The 22,272-nt window shown below is 47.0% G+C and overlaps 1 protein-coding gene across 2 annotated transcripts; it reads left to right on the top strand.

Annotated features, from left to right (window-relative positions):
- Nucleotides 1–1,172: 1,172 nt before the first annotated feature.
- ENO1 (enolase 1) lies at nucleotides 1,173–21,648 on the top strand. Of its 2 annotated transcripts, XM_003428432.5 has the most exons (13): nucleotides 1,173–1,191; nucleotides 1,665–1,739; nucleotides 4,508–4,601; nucleotides 8,909–9,004; nucleotides 11,874–11,932; nucleotides 13,393–13,462; nucleotides 14,940–15,073; nucleotides 15,497–15,719; nucleotides 17,071–17,268; nucleotides 19,071–19,272; nucleotides 19,749–19,857; nucleotides 20,208–20,266; nucleotides 21,203–21,648. In XM_003428432.5, exons 3-13 carry the CDS (start codon nucleotides 4,517–4,519, stop codon nucleotides 21,270–21,272), a joined length of 1,305 nt encoding a protein of 434 aa, XP_003428480.1. In that variant the 5' UTR covers nucleotides 1,173–1,191; nucleotides 1,665–1,739; nucleotides 4,508–4,516; the 3' UTR covers nucleotides 21,273–21,648. The 2 variants fall into 2 exon arrangements, with proteins under 2 accessions (XP_003428480.1, XP_028921314.1); XM_029065481.2 differs by lacking the exons at nucleotides 1,173–1,191; nucleotides 1,665–1,739; nucleotides 4,508–4,601; nucleotides 8,909–9,004; nucleotides 11,874–11,932 and adding an exon at nucleotides 11,531–11,554.
- Nucleotides 21,649–22,272: the final 624 nt, after the last annotated feature.

Consider the following 22,272-nt stretch of genomic DNA (forward strand, 5'->3'; position numbering starts at 1 on the left):
AATGTTTATCTGAAGGAAAACCTGCTCAAGGTCACCGTGTCAGGGGCAGGTGGGAACTCACTGCTCCTGTCACCCTAGCCTCACACCTATTCTTTCAGGAAACCCAAATGTTTCTCTGAAGGAAAACCTGCTCAAGGTCACCCTGTCAGGGGCAGATGGGAACTCACTGCTCCTGTCATCCTAGCCTCACACCTATTATTTCAGGAAACCCAAATGTTTATCTGAAGGGAAACCTGCTCAAGGTCACCCTGTCAGGGGCAGATGGGAACTCACTGCTCCTGTCATCCTAGCCTCACACCTATTCTTTCAGGAAAACCAAATGTTTCTCTGAAGGGAAACCTGCTCAAGGTCACCCTGTCAGGGGCAGGTGGGAACTCACTTCTCCTGTCTTCCTAGCCTCTCTCCTATTCGTCTCCCATGAAAAAATAAACAAATGGCTTGTGGCATTCACCACATCAAAGAGATGCAGGGTGTAATGAGTGAGGTGGGAAGAAGGCCGAGGGCCCATCTTGTAGCGTAGGCCAAGCGGGTGGCGGGCCAAGGAGAAAAAACGGCTTGGAGCCGGCTCAGACCGGCTGGGCTCCGGCCTACGTTGTCTCTGTCACGCAGCACTGCAGGCCTCGCCCTCGCTCGGGTGCGTCAGCTCCTCCCCTGCCGCCCACCCAGGAGGCGGGGAGAGCTGGTGGGCGGGACAGGGGGCCGGCCTGGGATTTTCCACAGCGGCGGCCGCCTCTGCAGCCCACGGCCCTTTGGGCCTAAGCCGGTTCGGTCCCCTTGCGGCTCCAGTTTATAGGTTCAGTCCTGCTCCCAGCCGGGGCCTATCCATTCATGCCATCGTATTTATTAATAGTCTACTCTGTGCAGAGCACTGGACCAAGCTCTTAGTACAGTGCTCTGCACAGAGTAAACGCTCAATAAATACTACTGAATGAATGAACGTACAATTGGGCAACAGATAGAGACAATCCCTGCCCAACGATGGGCTCACGATCTAAAAGGAGGAGAGCGAGCCGGCCCGGGGGCACCCGGCGTTTTAACGGAAACGGCGCCGAGTAGGAGGAAGGGCAGGGCGTACCCGCCCCAGGGCACGTCCCAAGGACGGGCCGCTTGCCCTCCTCTCTCCCCAGCGGAGCCCCTCCGCTACCACACGGTTCTGCCAACCCCGGCCGACCCACTCTGCCCACCCCTAAAGTAACTTGTTCCTTCATCTTGTCCGCAGTCTCCCTCCCCACCGCACACACACTCCCTTCACGGACTCGGGTTAAGGGGGGCAGGCTCGCTCTGAGAAATGCCTACGTCCCGGCCTTGGTCAACCAGGACGGGGGGCGAAAAGAGACGCCCCTCGCCCAGAAATCTCTAAGAGGAAAAGCCGCCCCTGCTGGCCCCTTCCTCTCCGCTGCTGCTCCTGCCGCAGCCCCTCCCCATCTTGGGGGTGGGAGGAGGGCGGGCACTAGCGGGATGAGGGGCAGAGTGACGTTGGGCTTCACTAATAGGGATGAAAGCTGGGAGGGGGCGGGACGAGGGAGGTGGTGAAGGGTTGGGGGTGTCTACCCCACAGCAGGGACAGGAAGTGGGCAAGGAGAACAGCAGGGCTTGGAAGGAGGAGCTTGGGGGAAGTTAAAAAAAAGTGTACACCGTCACTAAACCCCTCTCGGTGTCAGCAGCAGCAGCAGCACCACCACCTCGTCAAGGCCGACTGTCTCAGCTCTTCCCCTCTTTGGCCTCAAGCCTTCATCAAGGTAAGGAGGACAGGGAAATTGGGTCCCAAGCAGCAGCGCAAGAAAAAGGAGCACTTTTTTTAAACGAAGACTTTAGTGGGAGCTCTCCCCCTCCCACCCCTCGGTCTTATTTGAGGGACAATAAATTCATTGAAATGCCTGACTGATTGAATGGAGGCCATTTTATGGATGCCTAGAATGGGGGGGCAGAGGCATCCCCACCACCAGGATGGGCCCTTCTCTTCCCCCATTTTAAGGCCTCCCTCTACTGGGGAAAAGATATTGAAATCCTCCCAAGCTGTGGCTGGCCGAACGGGCATCTCACTGTGAGCTGTTGAAAATCCAAAGAGTGGGCGCAGATTTCCCGAATCCCTGCCGGTGACGCGAGGTGTGGGGGGGAAGGGATGCAAATGTTCTCTGGAGGAAAATCCCACCTGTTTTAACCGGAGAGCACCCAGTTCTTCCATGAGAAGGGTTTTCATGAAAAACGTTTTGCACTGCCAAGCAGAAGGGAAAGGATAGCCGAGATTTTTCTGTTTTTTGGCTTTTGGCCACAAAGCGAGTAGGACCATACGCAGTGAAGTCAGGAACTGTTATAAGAATGCCCTCAGAGCAGGTATGTCATAAGAGAAGTGAACAAATATGGGCCCCTGCAGAAGGGATTTAGTTATTAGAGTAGCTTGTTACCTTGCCGGAGACTAAGGATACGGCATGATGAACACTTTATATCCCAGCAGAAAGGAAATAATGAAGGAGGGCCCATGGAGACTGAAAAAATCTTTGAGCTTTGTATCGATTCAGAGAGTAACTCATTCATTTACAGGCTCTCAGCCTCGTGGTCACTCAAAATGGAGGAGGGGACAAGAATTGGAGACCCTGCCGAAAGGAGGTGCACCTCCTCTCCCCCCCAAAGTGCTTTTGAGTTTGCTTATGGCCACCCAGAGCCGTGATGTCCAACGGGAATGGCTTGAAAATCGGCAGAGGTTATATAACTGCAAAGACTGATGCTAACTCTTGACCAAACTGCCTCAGAATCATCTGGCTAGTGGGCAGGCAGCCAGAGAGCTGCTGTCCATCAGAAAGCTGGACTCTGAAATGGGAAAGGGTGCTTTTTTATTTCCTCCCTCTGAAATCAGCTCTTTAATTTGGTAAAAATCTGTCAAAAGAATAAAAGCACCGGTAGCTTCCTGTTCTGTCTCCCGCATATCTCACCCTGACCTCTGTTCCAAGTCTTGCCTATTTTTGACATTCCCCTGCCCCCCCTTCTCTTCCCGGGTTCATAATCAGGATTTGACTTTCCCCTGGTACAAAGGTCAATCTCTGGTACAGTCCAGAGATAAATGGTAAAACACAAGGAGGCCGCGTGCTCCCAAGTTCCTTTGGAAGCCAGCCTGAGATGACTGAGCACCAGAAAGACAGTAAGGGAGTGGGGGGACTGTCTCGAGTGAGAACAGGGATCTCAAAATTAAAATGAGGGTGGCACGAAGTTTAGGGTCAATAATTTGGCCAACAGATACATTTTTCAAGTGTTTGGATTTTCAACAGCTCACAGATGCCCGTTCGGCCGCTAGCAAAAGCCAAGACACAAATCTATACTACCTACAGAATTAGCAGTATCAGAAGTGAGTTAAGTCAACGTGGAAATGTGTTGTGGGGAAGGAAACTTCAGAAAAGATTGCAGGAAAGGGAAGGTTTGGGTCATTTTTTTCACTTGATAGTGACTAATTCACGCTATCAGAATAATGAACCATTGATCAAACAAGTGCCTTGGGTTTAGAAGTGGTATGAGAAAATAAATTGGCCTAATACAAATGCAGCCTGTTACTTTTTAAAGCTGCATCTGCCCTTCAGGACATACTAGAAGAGGAGGAGGAGAACCAGTAATCGGTTTTTTTGGACAGTAATTCTCCTCACCCTTCAGTTCCGCAAGTGGATACGGCCTGTTGCATCACTTCCTAAGAAGGTTAAAGAGCAGAGTTCAGGAGAAATGAGGTGGGGTGGAGCCGCTGCGGACACTAACAGGGAGTTGGCGTCTGCGTAGGGCTCCTTTACTGCAGTTCACCTTCAATTGCACAAATCCGTTCCTTCTGCCACTAGGTGGAAGATTCCGCATTTTGCAGTCAAGTCTGGTGTGTGGTGTTTTTTGGACCGCCTCCTCTCCAAGCAACACCATATGCCAGGGTTGACTCATTCCCTTAATTCCAAGTCATGACATGTTCAGAACTCCTAAGCTTTTTCTTGAAAATGTGGAGGGGACCAGTCATCTTTCAAACCTCTTGAGGTTGGAAGAGAATGTTAATATGTAATTGTTGCAATAAAATCTTTAATGATAGCATTTTTTTAAGCAGCTGAACTCTGCAGTTTTGATATGCTACCTGCCAAATATCCAAAGTTCTATGTACTGAAATTGTTAATCAGAGGTTGATAAAGGAGAAGCAGCGTGGCTCAGTGGAAAGAGCACGGGCTTTGGAGTCAGGGCTCATGAGTTCGAATCCCAGCTCTGCCACTTGTTGGCTGTGTGACTGTGGGCAAGTCACTTAACTTCTCTGGGCCTCAGTTCCCTCATCTGTAAAATGGGGATTAAGACTGTGAGCCCCACGTGGGACAACCTGATTCCCCTTTGTCTACCCCAGCGCTTAGAACAGTGCTCGGCACATAGTAAGCGCTTAACAAATACCAACATTATTATTATTATTATTATTAAAGGACATAGTTTGTACTCAAAGGGAAACCATGCTGAAAGATGAGATGGGCTTTTCTTGGCTGAATTGTTAATCTGTTCATTGCAGACCCTCACCATGTCCATTCTCAAGATCCATGCCCGGGAGATTTTCGACTCACGGGGGAACCCCACCGTGGAGGTCGATCTGTACACTGGCAAAGGTTTGTGCTGTTCTGTTCTACCTATCTTCCTTACCCTGACCCTCACTGGGTCCCAAACCTTCCATTTTGAAGGCATAAGCCCTTCTAGAATGAAAGCCAGCCCTTAAGCAGAGAATCAAAAATTTATCTTCCTTTTGACCCTGGCAGGGAGTAGTGCACGGGTGATCAACAGGGTGGGGCACCCCGCCTGGAATCCGTACTTCTACATCTGTTCATCTTGGCACAGAACTCTTCCCGAGCAAAGGGAGACAGCAGTGAAAACTGAAAAATGTGATTCATTCATTGTCCTATTTAATGAGCGCTTACTGTACAGAGCACTGTACTAAGCACTTGGAAAGTACAATTCGGCAAAAGATAGAGACAATCCCTACCCAGCAATGGGCTCACAGTCTAGAAGGGGGAGACAGGCAACAAAAAAAAAATAGGCGTCAATACCATCAAAATAGATAAATAGAACCATAGATAAATGCACATCACTAATAAATAGAGCAATAAATATATGCAAATATATTCACCTCACAAATACCTCAGAGTATAAATTTATTTAATTTTATGCTGCCAGTGGCTTGGCTGGAAACCTGGTATGTGTCCTCATGGTGAAACAGACACTGGGAGCTTGTTGAAGGTTTATTTAGTTTGGAAAGATGTGGGCAGAAGTGATGGTAATGCCAGTCTGAGGTTTTTATGTGGGGGAAATCATGGAGGAAGATGTGTGCAAAGATAATGTGACACACCCACTCAGTTTCCTTACTGGCAGTGATGGGGACAAAGAATAAGACTTTGTTCTAATCCCCAGTCTTTCATCCCAAAAAGCAGGGAATAGGGGAGGATTTTTTCACATGAGTAAAAACTCTTTGGATACACTACCAGAAGGATTGCAGATGGAGGTGGGGCATTCTGGGAGAGATGTGTCAGCACTGTGGGTCAGAGTTGATTTGACAGCATAAAACAAGGAATGGCTTAGAGTTCCCGAGCACGTCCCCTTTGTGCTCAAAGAGGGAGAGGCTCCTCTAGACTATGAGCTCCTTGTGGGTAGAGATTGTCACTCTGTATTGCTGTATTGTACTTTCCCAAGTGCTTAGTACAGTATTCTGCACACAGTAAGTTCTCAGTATATATGATTGAATGAATGAAAGGTTCCTTCCATCTTAGTTTGTAGCAGCTAACAGACTGAAATCTGAAAGTCTGACCGTAAGAGACTGTTGTAAAGCTGCAGGCAGGCTGGGGAAGAATATATCAGGGCCAGGGTTAGACTTTGTCCCGAAGTGATGCATATAAAATGAGGGAAATCAAGCAATTCCAGCTTAATCATTTGTGGGGCTGAGTACGTTTCTACTTGCCGAGAGAGCTGTGCACCTCCCATTATTAGTCATAACCCAACTAGTAAAACTCTCCAGTCTTCATTTAATCTCTCAATGCTTACTAAAAATGGATTCTCAAGTCCACAACTTTCACTGATACCCCAAGTTCAACTTGTCCTCCCTCTCCCCGCTTCTATACAAGCCGCTTTGAGATATAAAGCAATGCCAGGGTTGGGCTGTTAAAAGCAAAGTCGTGGGGCTCCTGAGCATGTGCTCAGTGTCACGTCTCTTTGGGGAGGTTGGAAACTTCCCTCCCTCCCATGTGAGGCTGCACTGTTGAGTCAGAGTGTAAGACTTGCCAATCATAGATGAATGGAACTTTTTAAAAAGTAGAGCAGAGAGGCCCCAGAGAGGGGAAGGATTCCTTCATGTTGGTCTAAAGTCAGTCAACCTTTTCTCCTCCAAGCCAGTTTGTTTTTACCATTGGGATATATTGAGTTCCCCCATCTGTTTTAAGAATAGCCTCTTCTCGAGCAGTTTTTCTATTTAAATTTGATGTTCATGGGAGCTGGTGACCTGCTCAGTTACTCTTGCTTTGCTTCTGCCTTATCTCTATAGGCATTGAGTACAGCAAGGCATTCCTCGCTGGTTGGTTTGGTTTTTTTGGTTTTTTCGGTTCCTTCCCCCCACCCCCCACCCCCTTCCATCTCATCAATCTGCAAAGCGCTGATGAGTCTGGAATTTGGAGGGACACCTTGAATTGTTTTGTATGCATTTTTAACTTGCAATTCCTTTTAGGATGATGATCAACGTGAGACCTTCAGGAAGTTGTCTTCAATAAAATTTGTTTTTTTTAAAAAAATGACTCTCTTATTGCTGCAGCTCCCTTTATGCTTTTTCTGCCTTTCAGCCACTGGATTATTTCTTTTGCATGTGTTTTTTCCCGTGAAATTCTGATAGCTAAAATCTCTTCCCCTTATTAGATTGAAAATGAAAGTGTTCACTCGATTTTTGACAACTTCATTGTTTTAACATTCTTTGAACATGAACAGTCAGTCATACTATAGTGCATGTTTTCACTAAGCATTTTGGGTAAAGATTGTTCATTATGGTATTCGTTGAGCACTTACTATGGGTGAAGCGCTGTTGTAAGTACTGGGGTAGATGCAGGGTAATCAAGTTGGACACAGCTCCTGTCCCATAACAGGGCTCACAGTCTAGGAGGGGAAGCAGGTATTTGATCCCCATTTTACAGTTGAGGAAACTGAGGCACAGAGAAGTGAAGTGTCACATAGTCCTAGGTCACATAGCAAGCAGTTGGTAGAACTGCGGTAAAAATCCAAGTCCTCCAACTCCCAAACCCTTGCTTTTTCCACCAGGCTATGCTCAAGTGGGCAGGGACCGTGTCAACCAACTCTGTTATATTGTACTCTGCCAAGTGCTTAGTACAATGCACTGCACACAGTAAGTACTCAATAAATATGATTGGATGAATGAATGAAGATACCACTGATTAATTGATAGAGCATTATTGTGCCATTAGGGAAATTCTTCTGGCATCCTAAGTCTGTACTCAGCTCAGTGCTGTGTGGGAAGACATGGTTTTACATGTAAAACACTATGAGTATTACAATGTGAGTTTTCCTTAATGCAGGGGTCTGCAAAAATGCAATGTGGCTCAGTGGAAAGAGCACGGGCTTTGGAGTCAGAGGTCATGAGTTTGAATCCCAGCTCTGCCACTTGTCAGCTGTGTGACTGTGGGCAAGTCACTTAACTTGTCTGCCTCAGTTACCTCATCTGTAAAATGGGGGTTAAAACTGAGCCCCACGTGGCACAACCTGATTCCCCTGTGACTACCCCAGCGCTTAGAACAGTGCTCTGCACATAGTAAGTGCTTAACAAATACCAACATTAGTATTATTATTATTAAAATAGAACTATCATTTAGTCCCACATCCAGTAGAAGTCAAATGCTGCAGGTCACAAGCAGAGCAACTAGGCTACCGAAGTTTAATTCAAGCCAGTTGATTTTTAAAAAAACAAAACACCCAAGTGTAACTCCTATTACATTCAAAGTCTATTTGCATTCATACCTCCATGTGTCTGCTTTCTTTTAGGAAATCCTCTCCAGCTTAAACACCCACCCACGCTGTTTCACAAAATCTCCTCCCTTTAGCGTTCCCAGAGCTGTGCGGCATTTTGCTCACCACCATCTGCCAGTGTCCTTATTCTCCTGCCTAATGTAGCAAGCAATTTGCTAGTTGCTTCATTTTGGGGGGGCTGCATGCCTCCCATTCTTTAGGCTGCCGGTGCTTCAAGGTTATGTCCCTGGCCTTTTCTCCTTTTACTGATTGGACTTTATCTTCTGCTTTCAGGCCTCTTATTGTGGGAAAGCAGTCCTATGCAATGAGCATGCACAATAGCTTTTGTGTACTAGTCAAGCTGGGCTGACCTTGCTTCCTGGATGGCCAAATGAATTTCCTTAATGAGTGGTCTGAATGAGCTTTCTCAGGCCAGAATGCACAAAGACTAAGAACTGGCAACCTGAAATTGAAGCCATTTAGGAGTGTTTTCCCAATGCACTTCACCATCCAGAGCCCTTGAGTCTTGCCAGCTACATTCCAAGACATACCTAACAGCTCTGCATTCTGGATCACAAAATCTGGGCTTTGAGCTTGATAGTGTGTGGTGAGGGATAGTGTGTTTTTTCAGTGCCCCAAGATTTAATGATTATGACTGATCAGAAGTCAGCATTAATCAGTTGTATCCATTAAGTGCTTACTATGTGCAAAGCACTGTACTGAGTGCTTGAGAGAGCACAATACACCAGAATAAGCAGGCATGTTCGCTGCCCATAACAAATTTACAGCCTAGAGTACTATAAGCTTTTCACTCCCCATTTGTGAGTGAGGGAGGAAACTTGTTGCTTGCTTCTTGGTGTTCTAACCCTCCCTAATTTTTTTTTTAAAGCAAACATGACTTTATCATCTTTTCTCCATTCTCCAGGTCTCTTCAGAGCTGCTGTGCCCAGCGGTGCTTCCACTGGCATCTATGAGGCCCTGGAGCTCCGGGACAATGACAAGACTTGCTATATGGGGAAAGGTAAGGCAGTTATTGCTCCCCCCACCTCTTCCTTAGATATTTCTCTTGTGGTCTCCGTCATTGCCAACAGCTGTTGCTCTCCCTCCATGTAGTTTAGGTCTCCCGAAAGCTCAGAAGTACTTCAGGTGTTAATTAGCTCCTCTTTTGACTCTTGAGGTGGGCTGTGATTTCAGGGTCTTCAGGTTGTTTGTAGACCATGAATAGTATAATCTGTCTCCCCTGACATTTACTCCAAGGCCCTCATTCTGTGTTTGCCTGGTTAAATTAAAGGAGAGAAACTAGATCCTCTGAGTCTACAGTCCTCTGGCCCCGGAAACAAAAGCTCAATCTCCCTAAGTAGGTGTTCAATTAGGGAGAAATTTGGAAACATCTTTCCGGAGCAAATCCTCTTGGCTGTCGAGCCAATAGGCTCTGTATCCTTCTTGGTGCTTGAATAGATGTTCTCCAAATGGAAATATTCCTGTACTTTGAAGTATTCTTCTACATTAAGGGCAGTGATTGCTGTGGATACAAATAGACACAACCATGTGGAGCTTTCTCCACATAATAATAATAATGTTGGTATTTAAGCGCTTACTATGTGCGGAGCACTGTTCTAAGCACTGGGGTAGATACAGGGCAATCAGGTTGTCCCACATGAGGCTCACAGGTAATTCCCATTTTATAGGTGAGGGAACTGAGGCACAGAGAAGTTAAGTGACTTGCCCACAGTCACACAGCTACCAAGTGGCAGAGCTGGGATTCGAACCCATGACCTCTGATTCCCAAGCCCAGACTCTATCCACTAAGCCACAATGCTTCTCTAAGGCAACAATCTATGGCATCTCTGGCCATAATAGAGGGATCCTGATTACCACTACTTCAGGCAACTGAAAATTGGCATTGCACTCCAATGAGCCAGAGTGTTTTGCTTGTCTGCTGCACTCAGTTCACACAGCCTCTTAGAGAAGAGCTAAGTATATTAATTGCAGTGGCTCTTGAAGGAGACAGTATAAGGGAGAGGTGAGGAAGGTCTTCCATATCTCCCCTCCTTTTGAGAGGGAGGGCTCTGAAAAATAGGTTTTTGACATGTTTGCTATGCTCCTGTTCCGTCCCTGAAATGCTAATTGTCTTGTTTGTTGAACTGCAACAATTTCTCCAGCAACAAGAACAGGCCTCTGAGGATTAAGTTTTCAGATTGGGAATAGCTGCAGAAGCCAAAAATCTTTTAAGAAAACTCCTCTGAATGTCTCAATACCTCTTGAGGAAAAGGCATCAACTGATTTTAGAATTAGGTATTATGGTCCAGTTTCATTAAGATATTTTGGAGTGTTTAGTAAAACAGGGCTGCCTAAAATGGCATTGTTACTCTTTGTGCTCCTTAAGGCAATTCTTCTTCTGATTTGCTCAGCATAGGTGAGACAAAAGGTTTTTGGAAATGTTCCTGTGTAGTGGACCTGTTAATCACTCCTGGGAGAGAGAGATTGGTGCATTTCAAAAGGGTTGAGAGATGGAGGGGAAGTTTCACAAAGTTTGATTTTTTTTTTTTTCTTTCCAAACCAGTCACTCCAATTTCAGTTCAAGAAATTTGGTTGCTAGGGAAACTGGGAAGGATTCAGATTTCAATAAGAAGAATTGTCCAAACCTCACTGCCGCTTGATTTTTAGTTACCTCTTTGTATAGGAAGAACATTAGCCTTCATAGTATTTAATGGGACTAGCTACTTCTGCCAGAGAAGATGAAGCATGACCCTAAGAATCAGAACACCTGGAATCTTTCTGGCTAACGTCATCTGGAGGAAATCACTTACTATCTCATGGTCTCAGTTTCTCCATTTCTAGAGAGGCTAATCACAGCACCCCTTTACCTAATTCTCAGGGATGGGGAGAGGCAAAGCTTTGAACTCTCTAAAGGTAAGCCCTGTGTAAACCTCGAGTTATGACTCTGGATTCTCATTAATTCCCACAGCTTGACTCCATTCCTGTTAGCAGCATCCCAGAAACCCCCATTGTGAAGCACGGCTAAGTGCTGTTTACCTCCCTTCCAATTGCACAGGTTTCTTTGATACTGCTATTCTTGGCTTCAAGACCCTTTGTTGTAGTATTAACTCTATCCTTTTGGGGAGAGGCAGTGGGGAGTGCCCCGAAGACTTGGGGGAGCATATTAGCATGTGGTGTCACTGGCAGAACCTAAAAGTACTTAGTGAGCCAGTGACTTAGCTGAAAGCACAGCTGACCGGAGCTGTTGCATAACATGTACTGCCAGCTCAGGGCAGGAAGGATCGTGGAGGGAATAAAATACTGAAATCTGTAGAGCGAAAAATGTACCCCACCACGGGGTTCTTGGTAAGGCCCACCTAGGAGAGAAGGGCAGCTGGCAATTTTGAGGCCCTTAAAACTCTCTTTCCTAACCTGTCTTCTTCCTGCTCTTCTGCACAAATTTCTCTCTTATAAGTGTTCATCTTTTCCATTTTTACTTCTTTCTCCTTTCTGTCGATCTTTGCTCCTGTCAGGTGTTTCCAGGCCTGTTAAGTATGTTAATGAGTTCCTGGCACCAGCCTTATGTACCCAGGTAACGGTCTTTGCATTGTGGTCTGTCTGCAGCTGGTGCCTCCAGTGCATGGGCTTGCAAACTAACCTTCCAGCAGGCATTCTTAGATGATGGCCATCTCTGGTTTTCTCCTCTCGATAGTGGGGCTGAAAGCGTGCGTTAGCCCTGGAAACCGGAACCTCAGATGGGATAGAAGTGCTGTGGTGAAGTGGGTGGCTGGCATTCAGTAGCCCGGGTCGGCTGAAGTACTTATTCTAGACAGGGTTATCTGTCATCTAGCAATGCCTGCTTAGCCTGTGTCTGTTAAAGGTCAGTGATGTGATTTGCTTGTTCCTTCTAGGTGTCTCAAAAGCTGTTGAGCACGTCAATAAAACTATTGCACCCGCCCTGGTTAGCAAGGTAGGAGCCGTCCTCATTTTCACTAACCTATATTGATGCCTTTTGAGTGTTTCCCAGTTTCGGTAAGTCCTCTTTTCCCTCAAGTTTTTTCCGAAAAGCTGGAAAACCAGGTAAAAAGTGCATGAGAATAACCGAATATAAGCTAACCCATCCCATGACTGTGAAACTGCTTTTGTTAAGTGACTGATAGGATTGAGTCTGAGGAACCTAGAACCCCTCCCTAAGTTAGAAGGATAACTCAAGGGGCATGAATCTTTCTTCCTAAACCTTCTGGCCATTTGTAAAAATCATACTTGCTAAATACCTGAATCCAACCCGCCCCTCTCCTGAGGGAGCTTGGAGTCATGCGTTCATGGCTCTTGTGTCATTCCTCTTACACTTGCGAATGATTTATTTATTTATTCCTCATTGAGAAATAAACTTCAAAGGGGAAATAGTTGGGAAAGGAAAGAACCAGTTTTGTCCTAGCAAAGTGGAGGAAACGCTTTTCCTGATTTTCTTTTGACTCTTCCACCTCATTTATACAGAACCTTCCCAAGAAGCAGCATGATGTAGAGGATAGAGCACGGGCTGGGAGTCAGGTCGTGGGTGCTAATCCCAGCTCCTCCACTTGTGTGCTGTGTGACCTTGGGCAAATCATTTCACTTCTCTGTGCCTCAGTTCGTCATCTGTAAAATGGCATTGAGACTGTGAGCCCCATGTGGGACAGGGACTGTGTCCAAAATTATTTGCTTGTGTCCACCCCAGTGCTTAGTACAGTGCCTGGCATACAGTAAGCGCTTAACATATACCACAGTTATCATTATAACTCTCTGCCCAGTGATACAGAAGACTGCTTTTTTTTTCTCCCCTTTGGCTCTAAGAAGCCTAACCTCCCCCCAGTCCCCCAGAAGAAAGCACCGCATTTTTTTCCCTCATATCTTAAAACCTATCAGGAGAGACAGGTTTGCAAGCTCTTCCTACCCAAATTTGACTAAGTTGCCCTCCCTTGGGAAGGGCCAATCCACAAAGTGATCCATGTGCCCACACCTCCCCAAGAGCTGTTTGTGTGGGGCAGCAGTCAAGAGTAGGAGCAAGGGCCTGGGTAATGACACACAGGGAGGCAGGAAAACATTGGCGGTATTAGGGATTTTTAGAATGGCACTTATGCTTCTCCTCCCTAGGCCCCTCCATCGACAGACCTGCTTTCACTACTCGGACCCGTGTGTTATCTGACTAAAATTTGGAAGGGCAGTCATGACTAGGAGTGGGGGTGGGGAGTGGGGGTGGGCAAATTGGCTGTCCTTCATTGCTCTTGTGTTTTTCTCTCCATGCCAATGCAAGATGAGACACAGTTCATGATTACCTTGACTTATCCAGGCCCAGGTCAGCTGGGCTGCCACTATGTTGGGCTTCTTGTGCTTGTTGATTAGATTGATTGTTTCTCCCACAGTAATGTGTCTCTGTCTTGTTCCCTGCAGAAGGTGAATGTGGTGGAGCAGGAGAAGATTGACAAACTGATGCTGGAGATGGATGGTTCTGAGAACAAATGTAAGTGGTTGGTAAGGGTGCATGAGTTCAAGGAACTTGTAGGATAACCTGTTCTGGAGATGGACACAATAAAGCACTGACTTCGAGGGTCAGCTAGCTGCTTTACAGTCCTCCCTGGTGGCAGTGGGATAGGCTACCTGACTTCCCAAGGCCACTTTTTTCTTCCTGGGGAATTAGGTCAGATTGTGGGTTGGGAGGACAGTTGGATACCTGAATCTCTCTTGCAGTGTAGTCACAGGAAGGGCATATACTAGGACTTGCTGATATTGAAGTAACCTTGAGTGGCTTTCTGCTTTCACTTCCTCCCCTCGCTTCTCCCCTGCTGGGAGATTGTAACGGTCTCTGTTTCCAGTTTGGGTCCAAGAATGGAATTGTTTCCTGACTGCTTGGTACCTTGGCAGTGCCCACTACAAGAGAAGCTGTTAAAGCAAATATTTCGTATTCAGGCACATTGGGTTAGCCTTGTTCTGACCACTATTCTAAATGTCCATTTGTCCATCCACCCTCGATGGGGTGAGGGGAAGTGGGGGAGGAAGTGGATTTAGAAAGCAACTGTCATGTCATAGCTCAGACCTCAGAATTTAACACTTTTGAAACTGAGGTCTTAAAACATATTCTCTTTGGTGGAGAAAAGTCAGCAGATGTAACAGCCTGGAGGGAAAAAGCATAGACCGTTTTTAACAAAAGATTAAATTTCATACTTAGGGACTTTCACTTTTAATTTAAACTAGTTCTTATTTAAAGATTCTCAGACTTTAGGAAAAAAGTGCAATTCCTTTTTTTCGCCTGGGATGAAAACTGGGCCCAGGTGGTTGGGGAGGGTTCTAAAACTTGGGAATTTGGGGTTAGAAAATTAATCAGTTCACTCTAAACACTATCCTGTTCTTGCCTTCTCCATGGGTCAGAGGGGCAGCAAGGAGAACAGCAGATTTTGCTTGTGACTTCCTGCTTCCTGGGGATCAAGTTATCAGTGGAATTATTGAGTGCTTACTATGTGCAGAGCACCACACTAAGGATGGAGAGAGTACAGTACAACAGAGTTGGAAGACCTGTTCCTTGCCCTCCACAGATTTACAATCTAGAGTTTTCTGGGTTTTCATATGGGGGCTTTGAGGAGCTGTGCTGCTAGTTCCTGCTCCTCCTGTAAGGGAACAGGAGTGGGAAAATGCTATGTGTGTTGGGAGAGGGAGGTGATGTGAATCCCCAAAGCCCTTGGGTTACCCCCATCAGAGGCAGTAGGTCAGGACTATGGAGCCATCCTGCTGTTGCAGGCTCTCGATCTTTGCCCATCACTTCTCTCGGTATCGCTGTGACCCAAGGAGGGGGTACAAACCAGGGCGAGTGCTGTTGCCACATGCAGGGAGGAATGGCTTTCCAGATCCTTCTAGCCGGTTTACTAGTTCCAAGGGTGTTCCGACACCAGCGAACGAGTGTGAAAAATGTAGATCATCAAAAACCAACTTGGTTCTTGTTTCAGCCAAATTTGGTGCGAATGCCATCTTGGGGGTGTCCCTGGCTGTCTGCAAGGCCGGAGCTGCAGAGAAGGGCGTCCCTCTGTATCGTCACATCGCTGACCTGGCTGGAAACCCAAACGTCATCCTGCCCGTTCCTGTAAGTCTTTCGTTAGGGCTCCTCAGGTTGGAGTAGATGCTTGGCTTGAAGTGGGGTCCCGACAATTTGTGTTCTCTTCCTTTTACCTCCCGTGAAACTTAGCCATGGGGAAAAGCTGTAGTGACCTGTAGCATTCCTCCCCTGTGAGAGATGTGGGTCTGAGACTCCCTGAACTACCATGATTTGACAGCAGTACATTCCTCCTCATCTCGCTTTGTCACCCTGAGCGACAGCATTAGTTAGTCAATCAGTGGTATTTATTGAGTGCTTCCTGTGTGCAGAGCACTGTGCTAAGCATTTGAGAGAGTACACTATAAGAGTTGGTAGACATGTTCCTTGCCCATATGGAGCCCCTGAGCTGTGGGGCAGCTGCCCCATTCATTGCACCATCCCATCTCTCCCCATCCTTCCTTCCCCCTCCAGGCTTTCAACGTGATCAACGGTGGATCCCATGCCGGCAACAAGCTGGCCATGCAAGAGTTCATGATCCTCCCGATCGGAGCTGAGAGTTTCAAGGAGGCTATGCGCATTGGGGCCGAGGTGTATCACAACTTGAAGAATGTCATCAAGGAAAAATACGGGAAGGATGCCACCAATGTGGGCGATGAGGGTGGCTTTGCCCCCAACATCCTGGAGAACAAAGAAGGTGATCAGTTGAGGCCTCTTGATTTAAAACACCCCACACAGTAGTTAAAATCTAAGGGGGTGAAGGCAGGTCCCAATTACTACTGTATCAGGCCCAAGTGCTGGCTTTTCCCATTGCCGCCTTCTGTGTGCCTGGCATACTGAGCACTTGGGTAGATACAGGATAATCGGGTTGAACACAGTCCCTGTCCTACCTGGGGCTCACAGACTAACTAAAAGGGAGTAGGTTTTAATCCCAATTTTACATAAGAGCAGAAGGTCCCAGGGCCTCTCAAACCAGGTTTGGGGTGCTGGGCCACAGGCATCGTCGATTTGCTTCCTTCTTTCCAAAGGGAAGGGAGCCTAATTAAAGGTTTCCTTTTTTAAAATCTTCCTTAGGATATTATTATTGTTATTGTTCTGGTAAATACTGGAATAGATTCAGTTTATATGGATGGGACCCAGTACCTATCCCACACTTAGCTCACAGGCTAAGTAGGAGAGAGAATGGGTATTGAATCCCCATTTTATTGATTGGGGGACCGTGGCACTGGAAAGTTAAGTGTCGTGTCCAAGGTCACACAGCAGGCAGGAGACAGAGCCAGGATTAGAGATTCCTTAAGAGAACTAGTTTGAACGATGTTCAGTCTGTAAGGGTGAAGCTTGAACACAGCTTTAAAAGCTGCCCTTCAGACAGGCAAACGTTCTTGGGCTTCTCCAGGACTAAGAAGGGGCTTGGATCCAGGACCCTGGGCCATGAGGGGCTTGTAAGTTTCCCTGGGGTTCCTAGGCCTTATTTTGGTAGGAGGTTTACAGTGAGTTATGGAATTTTCATATGCAAGTTGTGACATTTTCTTCCTAAACCAGGGAGGGTCCATAATAGAAAACGACTTCATGATGGGCCTGGTTGCTAATAGCAGAAAGTATAAATAGGCCTTTTCCATTCGGGTCTCCCCCTCTGGAATGCTTATACTTGCTGCTGGCTGCTTAGCCTCTGCCTCCATATAAGTCTCCTGCTTTGAAAGCCCTAGTCTCTCACAGCTGCTTACTATAACAGTAGCCTGGCAAATGCAGCTGCTCCAGGACTCTAAATCTGGGGCAGCTGGTGGCGGGGAAGACTCTGCTTCTTAAAGACCAAACCGCACTTCCCACTGTGTGCTCAGCCGAGGGCCATGCCACCTTCAATCAGAAATAGCTTCTCGTTACCAAGGGAGGAGAGACGAGCGGAGGTAACTGGAGCTCCTGGGACGGATAATTTGGGGAAAAAGCATCTCCTGCCCTCTTTGTTAAACTCTCTGTTGGACTCCCTTTGAAGTGAAATGTCTGCCTTAACCCAGTCCTGGTCTCTTCACTTTGCTGTTTGCATCTTCCAGCTCTGGAACTGCTGAAAAATGCCATCGGTAAGGCCGGCTACACGGATAAGATCGTGATTGGCATGGATGTGGCTGCCTCTGAGTTCTACCGGGATGGGAAGTATGATCTGGATTTCAAGTCTCCCGATGACCCCAGCAGGTACATCTCTCCCGACCAGCTAGGAGACCTGTACAAGACCTTCATTAAGAACTACCCAGGTGAGTGCCCTGCTACAGCATCCCCTAGTTCTTCTCCCTCTGTGGTCTCAGGCCGTGTGAGGCCCTGAGATGCATAGGTCTTTCACTGTAGCTGAGTTGGGTGGTTTAGTGGGATGGGGAATAGGCTAGTTGTGTATTGGGTGCCGGCTTGCTGCCTCATGATTTCTACTTAGCAAAGCCTTGGATACCCTGGCATCGCAATGAAGTTACCCAAAATCTTTTGGTGTACCTCATGCCCTAGTATTCGGTCTATAACTTCTCTCCGATTTCCTTAAATTTCAGTTGACTTGTGCCTTGCTAAGGAATTGGAATAACAGAACGTCAAGGTGGCTTGACCAGACTTTGACTTTAAGCCTGGTGATATGTACTCAGACTGGCCTTTTGCCTAAGACAGGCATTGAAATTTAATAGTCCTGTGGCATGTGATAGTTAATAATAATGTTTCTTATTATTATGGTACTTATTAAGCGCTTATGTACTAAGTCCTCTTTAAACTGTATCTGCCAACACTGCTGTACTTTCCCAAGTGCTTAGAAAAGTGCTCTGCTCACCGTAGGCACTCAAGATATGCAACTGATTGATTGCCAAGCACTGTTCTAAGCACTGAGCTAGTTACAAAATGATCAGGTCAGGTAAAATCTGTGTCCCACATGGGCCTCATAGTCTAAATAGGAGGAAGAACAAGTATTGAATTCCCATTTTACAGATGTGGGAACAGAGGGACAGAGAAGTTAAATGACTTGCCCAAGGATGCATAGCACCCAGATTAGAACCCAGGTCCTCTGATTCCCCCAGGCCTGTATTGTTACCACTAGGTGATGCCTATAATAAGGGCTAATGAGTGCTTACTGTGTTCTAAGCAATCGGGTAGATACCCGATAATCAGATTAGACACAGTTTTAGTCCCCCATGCGGCTTACAGTCTTAAGTGGGAGAGCAGATTTCTTAATCTCTGTGAGCTTCAGTTCCCTCTTCTATAAGGTAGGTAGAAGTGATTTTTTTCCCCAAGGTGACCCAGAAGGCTGCAGCTGGGACTAGAACCAGGGTCACCTGATTCCCAGATCCAAGATGCTTTCACCGCATCAGTCACTCCTCTAAGCAGAGATGGATGGCCAAGACCAGCTCTGGCGTCAGTAGGTGTCCTCAGTGATATATTGCTGAGATGGAGCTTCCTTTCGGGGGGCCAGACTTCACTGGCAGCAGCACTTGTACAACAGGGTAGAAGACTAAATCTGGGAATAACTGCTTAGTCCCTCATCTGAAACTTTCCCAATTTAATTCAAGGCATATTTGCCTCCCTAAAGCCCCCGGCACACTTCTCTTGGCAGGCACACAGGATGGCAGACCATCCACACAGTCTTCTCTCTCAATTCACCCTGCCGATCCTACCTGCCTTCCTGGAGGCTACCGACTCGCCACTCTCATTCCTTGTGAATGCATAAGGGGCAGTCAGTGGTATATTACCACTGTATTACTGGGGGAGAATACAGTGCAGTGGAGTAGGTAGGCACAATCCCTGCCCACAAGAAGCTTATGGGCCAGAGGTAGATGGACTATGCCCCATAGAGTCTCATGTCGTCCTCCTTCCCAAGATCCTCTTCTGTGCTCCTGCTCATGTCACCAGATAAGTATTTGGCATTCTGTGCTCATGAGCTTTCCCTTTGGGAGTGGTCCTAAGGGGCGAGTACATTTTCTGTTCTAGAAACTTCTGGCCTTTTTCCACCTAACTCTATTTGGACTAGCCTAGCTGGACCATCACCAAAAAACACCCCTCCTCAAGCTTTGTCTCCTTATTCCCTCAGTGGTGTCAATTGAAGATCCATTCGACCAGGACGACTGGGCAGCTTGGAAGAAGTTCACCGCCACTGCGGGTATCCAGGTGGTGGGGGATGACCTGACTGTGACCAACCCCAAGCGCATCGCTAAGGCTGTGGATGACAAGTCCTGCAACTGCCTGCTGCTCAAAGTGAATCAGATTGGCTCCGTGACGGAGTCCCTGCAGGCGTAAGTCTCCCAACGCTAGCGCTGGTAGATCCCATTGAGGACACTGATCGATAGATCATAAGGGACAAGCTGATGAGTCTGGCCTGACTTCTGTTAACATGGTTAAGAACAGGCTTTCTCCTCTCGAAACCCTGGATGCTCTGGCATTTCAATGAAGTAATCTGTCCAGATGCAATTTCCTAAAGGAGTAAATAAGCTAGGGAATGACCTTTGGTGTCTGCAGGGAAGCAAGGAGATTTGTTATTTTTGGGATCATCAACTGGCAAGCTGATAATAGGACCTACAAGACGGTCTTGTTCGTTGGGGTCCTGGAGAAAGTGGGTAACTTGAGAGCATTTTGAGCACATTGGTGGAGCAGCGGGATCTAAATTTAAGGGGTCGATGCACACTGTGCCAGTTTCTAGTCTGCCGTGACTCGGCACAGTAACTGTTGTTTCAGGATGGTGATGTCTCTGTTCTTTCCCTGGAATCTCTAGGTGCAAACTGGCTCAGAGCAATGGGTGGGGCGTGATGGTTTCTCATCGTTCTGGGGAGACCGAAGACACCTTTATTGCTGACCTGGTGGTGGGTCTCTGCACTGGACAGGTCAGTACCTTCTCCCAGAGCCAAAGAGACCCTCAACAACCTTCAATCAGGCCAGATTCCCAGGCTGCCACTGTCACCCGACTGCCTAGAGGAAGCCTCCTTTAAACATGACAAAATCGTCTTTTTTGAACTTTCTTCCTTTCCAACCCCCTAAGAGTTAGAGGACTCTCTCCCCTCCACAGCCCCCTGGACCACAACAGGTCAATCCTCAGGCCCATTTCTCTTCTCCCCTCTTGTTTTGGCTTTCCTTGGAGTCTGGTTATCACTGAGATCCTCTGTAGTCCACTCTCCTATCAGTGGGAGATGCATTTTTTCTCTCCAAGTCAATCTCTGACTTCTCCTTCCTCTAGATTAAGACTGGTGCGCCCTGCAGATCTGAGCGCTTGGCCAAGTACAACCAGCTTCTCAGGTACTGGGACTTGGGCCTGCTGGGAAGAAGGGAGGGATGGATGGAGGGAACTGTCTCCTGTGCGCAGAGCACTGTACTAAGCACTTGGGAGTGAACAATAGAATTGGTGGACACAGCCTCTGCCCTCGAAGCATACGATCCAGAGGGGGAGATAGGCACTAAAATAATAATGATGGCATTTGTTAAGCTCTTACTGTTTAAGAGCTGTTCTAAGCTAAAACAGACTACAGCTTCAGGAGAAGGCTAAAAATTTAGAATAACAAGTGGAATCATGGACCTGGGAGTCGATAAGGGATGAGAGGTAGTATTGCTGAGTCCAAGAAGGTAGTGTTATAGCAAGTAAGGATGGATTTGAAGTGTTCCAACTCTGATTAGGGCTTTTGATTTTTTTGTGGCTCCGGGTGAGCAAGGGAATGGTGAAGGCAGGCTAGGGCTGGGTTTGTGGTGTGAGTTCTTGAAAGATCAGAATAAGATCTGTGGATTTCAGGGTCTCAACATAAGGGATGACTTGGTATGCGAGTTACTGTGAGTTGGGCAGGAGGTGAGATTTGAAGTAAGAGGGACTCAAATCCCTTTTCTTTGGAGTTTTTTTCTGCACAATGATGCCATCTTTTGGCACCCTATAGAATCCTCTCGGCTCAAGGAAAGATTCCGTAACTGACTGCACCAAAGGCCTCCTAGTGTCAAATTTTGAGCAAAGAATTAGCTTAATGGGAAGGAAAGTTATTAGAATCACTGGCTGATTCTAGGCTTTTTGCTGCAGGGAAGCAATTGACACTCCCTAGCACAGTCCAGGAAGAGAAGCTAAGTATAACCAGCCAGCAACAAAGATTCTGGCTAGGTGTTAGAATTCACATTTCTTTGGTTATGGGTGGGAAGGCTGGCTTGAACTGATGCATACGCCTGTGACCCTCCCTCCATCTTTGTTCCCTACAGAATTGAGGAAGAGCTGGGCAGCAAGGCTGTCTTCGCCGGCCGGAACTTCAGAAACCCTCTGGCCAAGTAAAGCTGGAGGGCCCTGAGCCCGTTCAAGCACTAGTCAGCTGATTAGACCTCCCGCTCCCGTACTAGAAAGAAAGGCAGCTCAAGGCACCAGACCAGTTTTTCACAAGAGCCTCTCCTAGTTTAATCCCCCTCTCTCACCTCATCCTCCCTGGGACGTTCACTGCTTCAGTAGGAACCGCCTGATGCCCAGAACCAACCCCATGGAAGACCTCGCTTTGTGATCTTGTTATGAGTGGGCCAGAATACGGTTTTCCTTGTCCACTTACCCGTGTGTGTGTATGTGGAACTGTGTATACTTGTGATGCAGCTCCCAAGGTGCCTGCAGGCCAGATCTTTAGTGGTTTTTACGTGCAAAATAAAAGCATCGGATAACCCGCTTGGGGACATTTGTCCGTTCTTAGTGGAGGTGGGGAATGGGATGGAAGTTGGGAGGGTGTGAAGAAGACCACAACTCCTAAGACTGGTAAGTGGGCCACAGGTCTACCTTTACTGGAAAAGCTGATAAATGTGCAAAATGGCAGTACAAGCCTCTTCATTCTTTTTCCCTTTGTAGAGTTGTGTTGTGCTGAGACTGTAGACTGTGTTTCCCTGGATAGGCTCTTCCCTGCCCCTATTTGGAAAGTTTCCCTTAGAGGAAACATTATTGCTGCTCCCTTTGACAGTAGATATAAATGATTGCATAAGCTTTTAAAGTAGATAAGGTGTCTGATTTTCATCGTGTTTCCTTTAACCCTGTACTCTCAAATTCAGTTTTGGTCTTCCTCACTTTACCCTCAACCTGTATCCTGCCAAAAGAAAGAACTGAACTAAAATACATGCCCTCCCCTCAAGGAGTTTATCTAATGAGAAAATCATTTACTCTAAAGATAAATTTAGCTTCCTGCCTCCATGCATGCTAGAGGTTGAGCCAATCCCACTGAAGATAAGCTACAGGGGAAGTTACTGCTAAGGCCCAGTATAGGTAAAATCAACCTGTGCTCTAACAGAGCCCACTTGTGGCC

Source organism: Ornithorhynchus anatinus, chromosome 5 (genome assembly GCF_004115215.2).
Source record: "Ornithorhynchus anatinus isolate Pmale09 chromosome 5, mOrnAna1.pri.v4, whole genome shotgun sequence".
Taxonomy (NCBI): Eukaryota; Metazoa; Chordata; class Mammalia; order Monotremata; family Ornithorhynchidae; genus Ornithorhynchus; species Ornithorhynchus anatinus.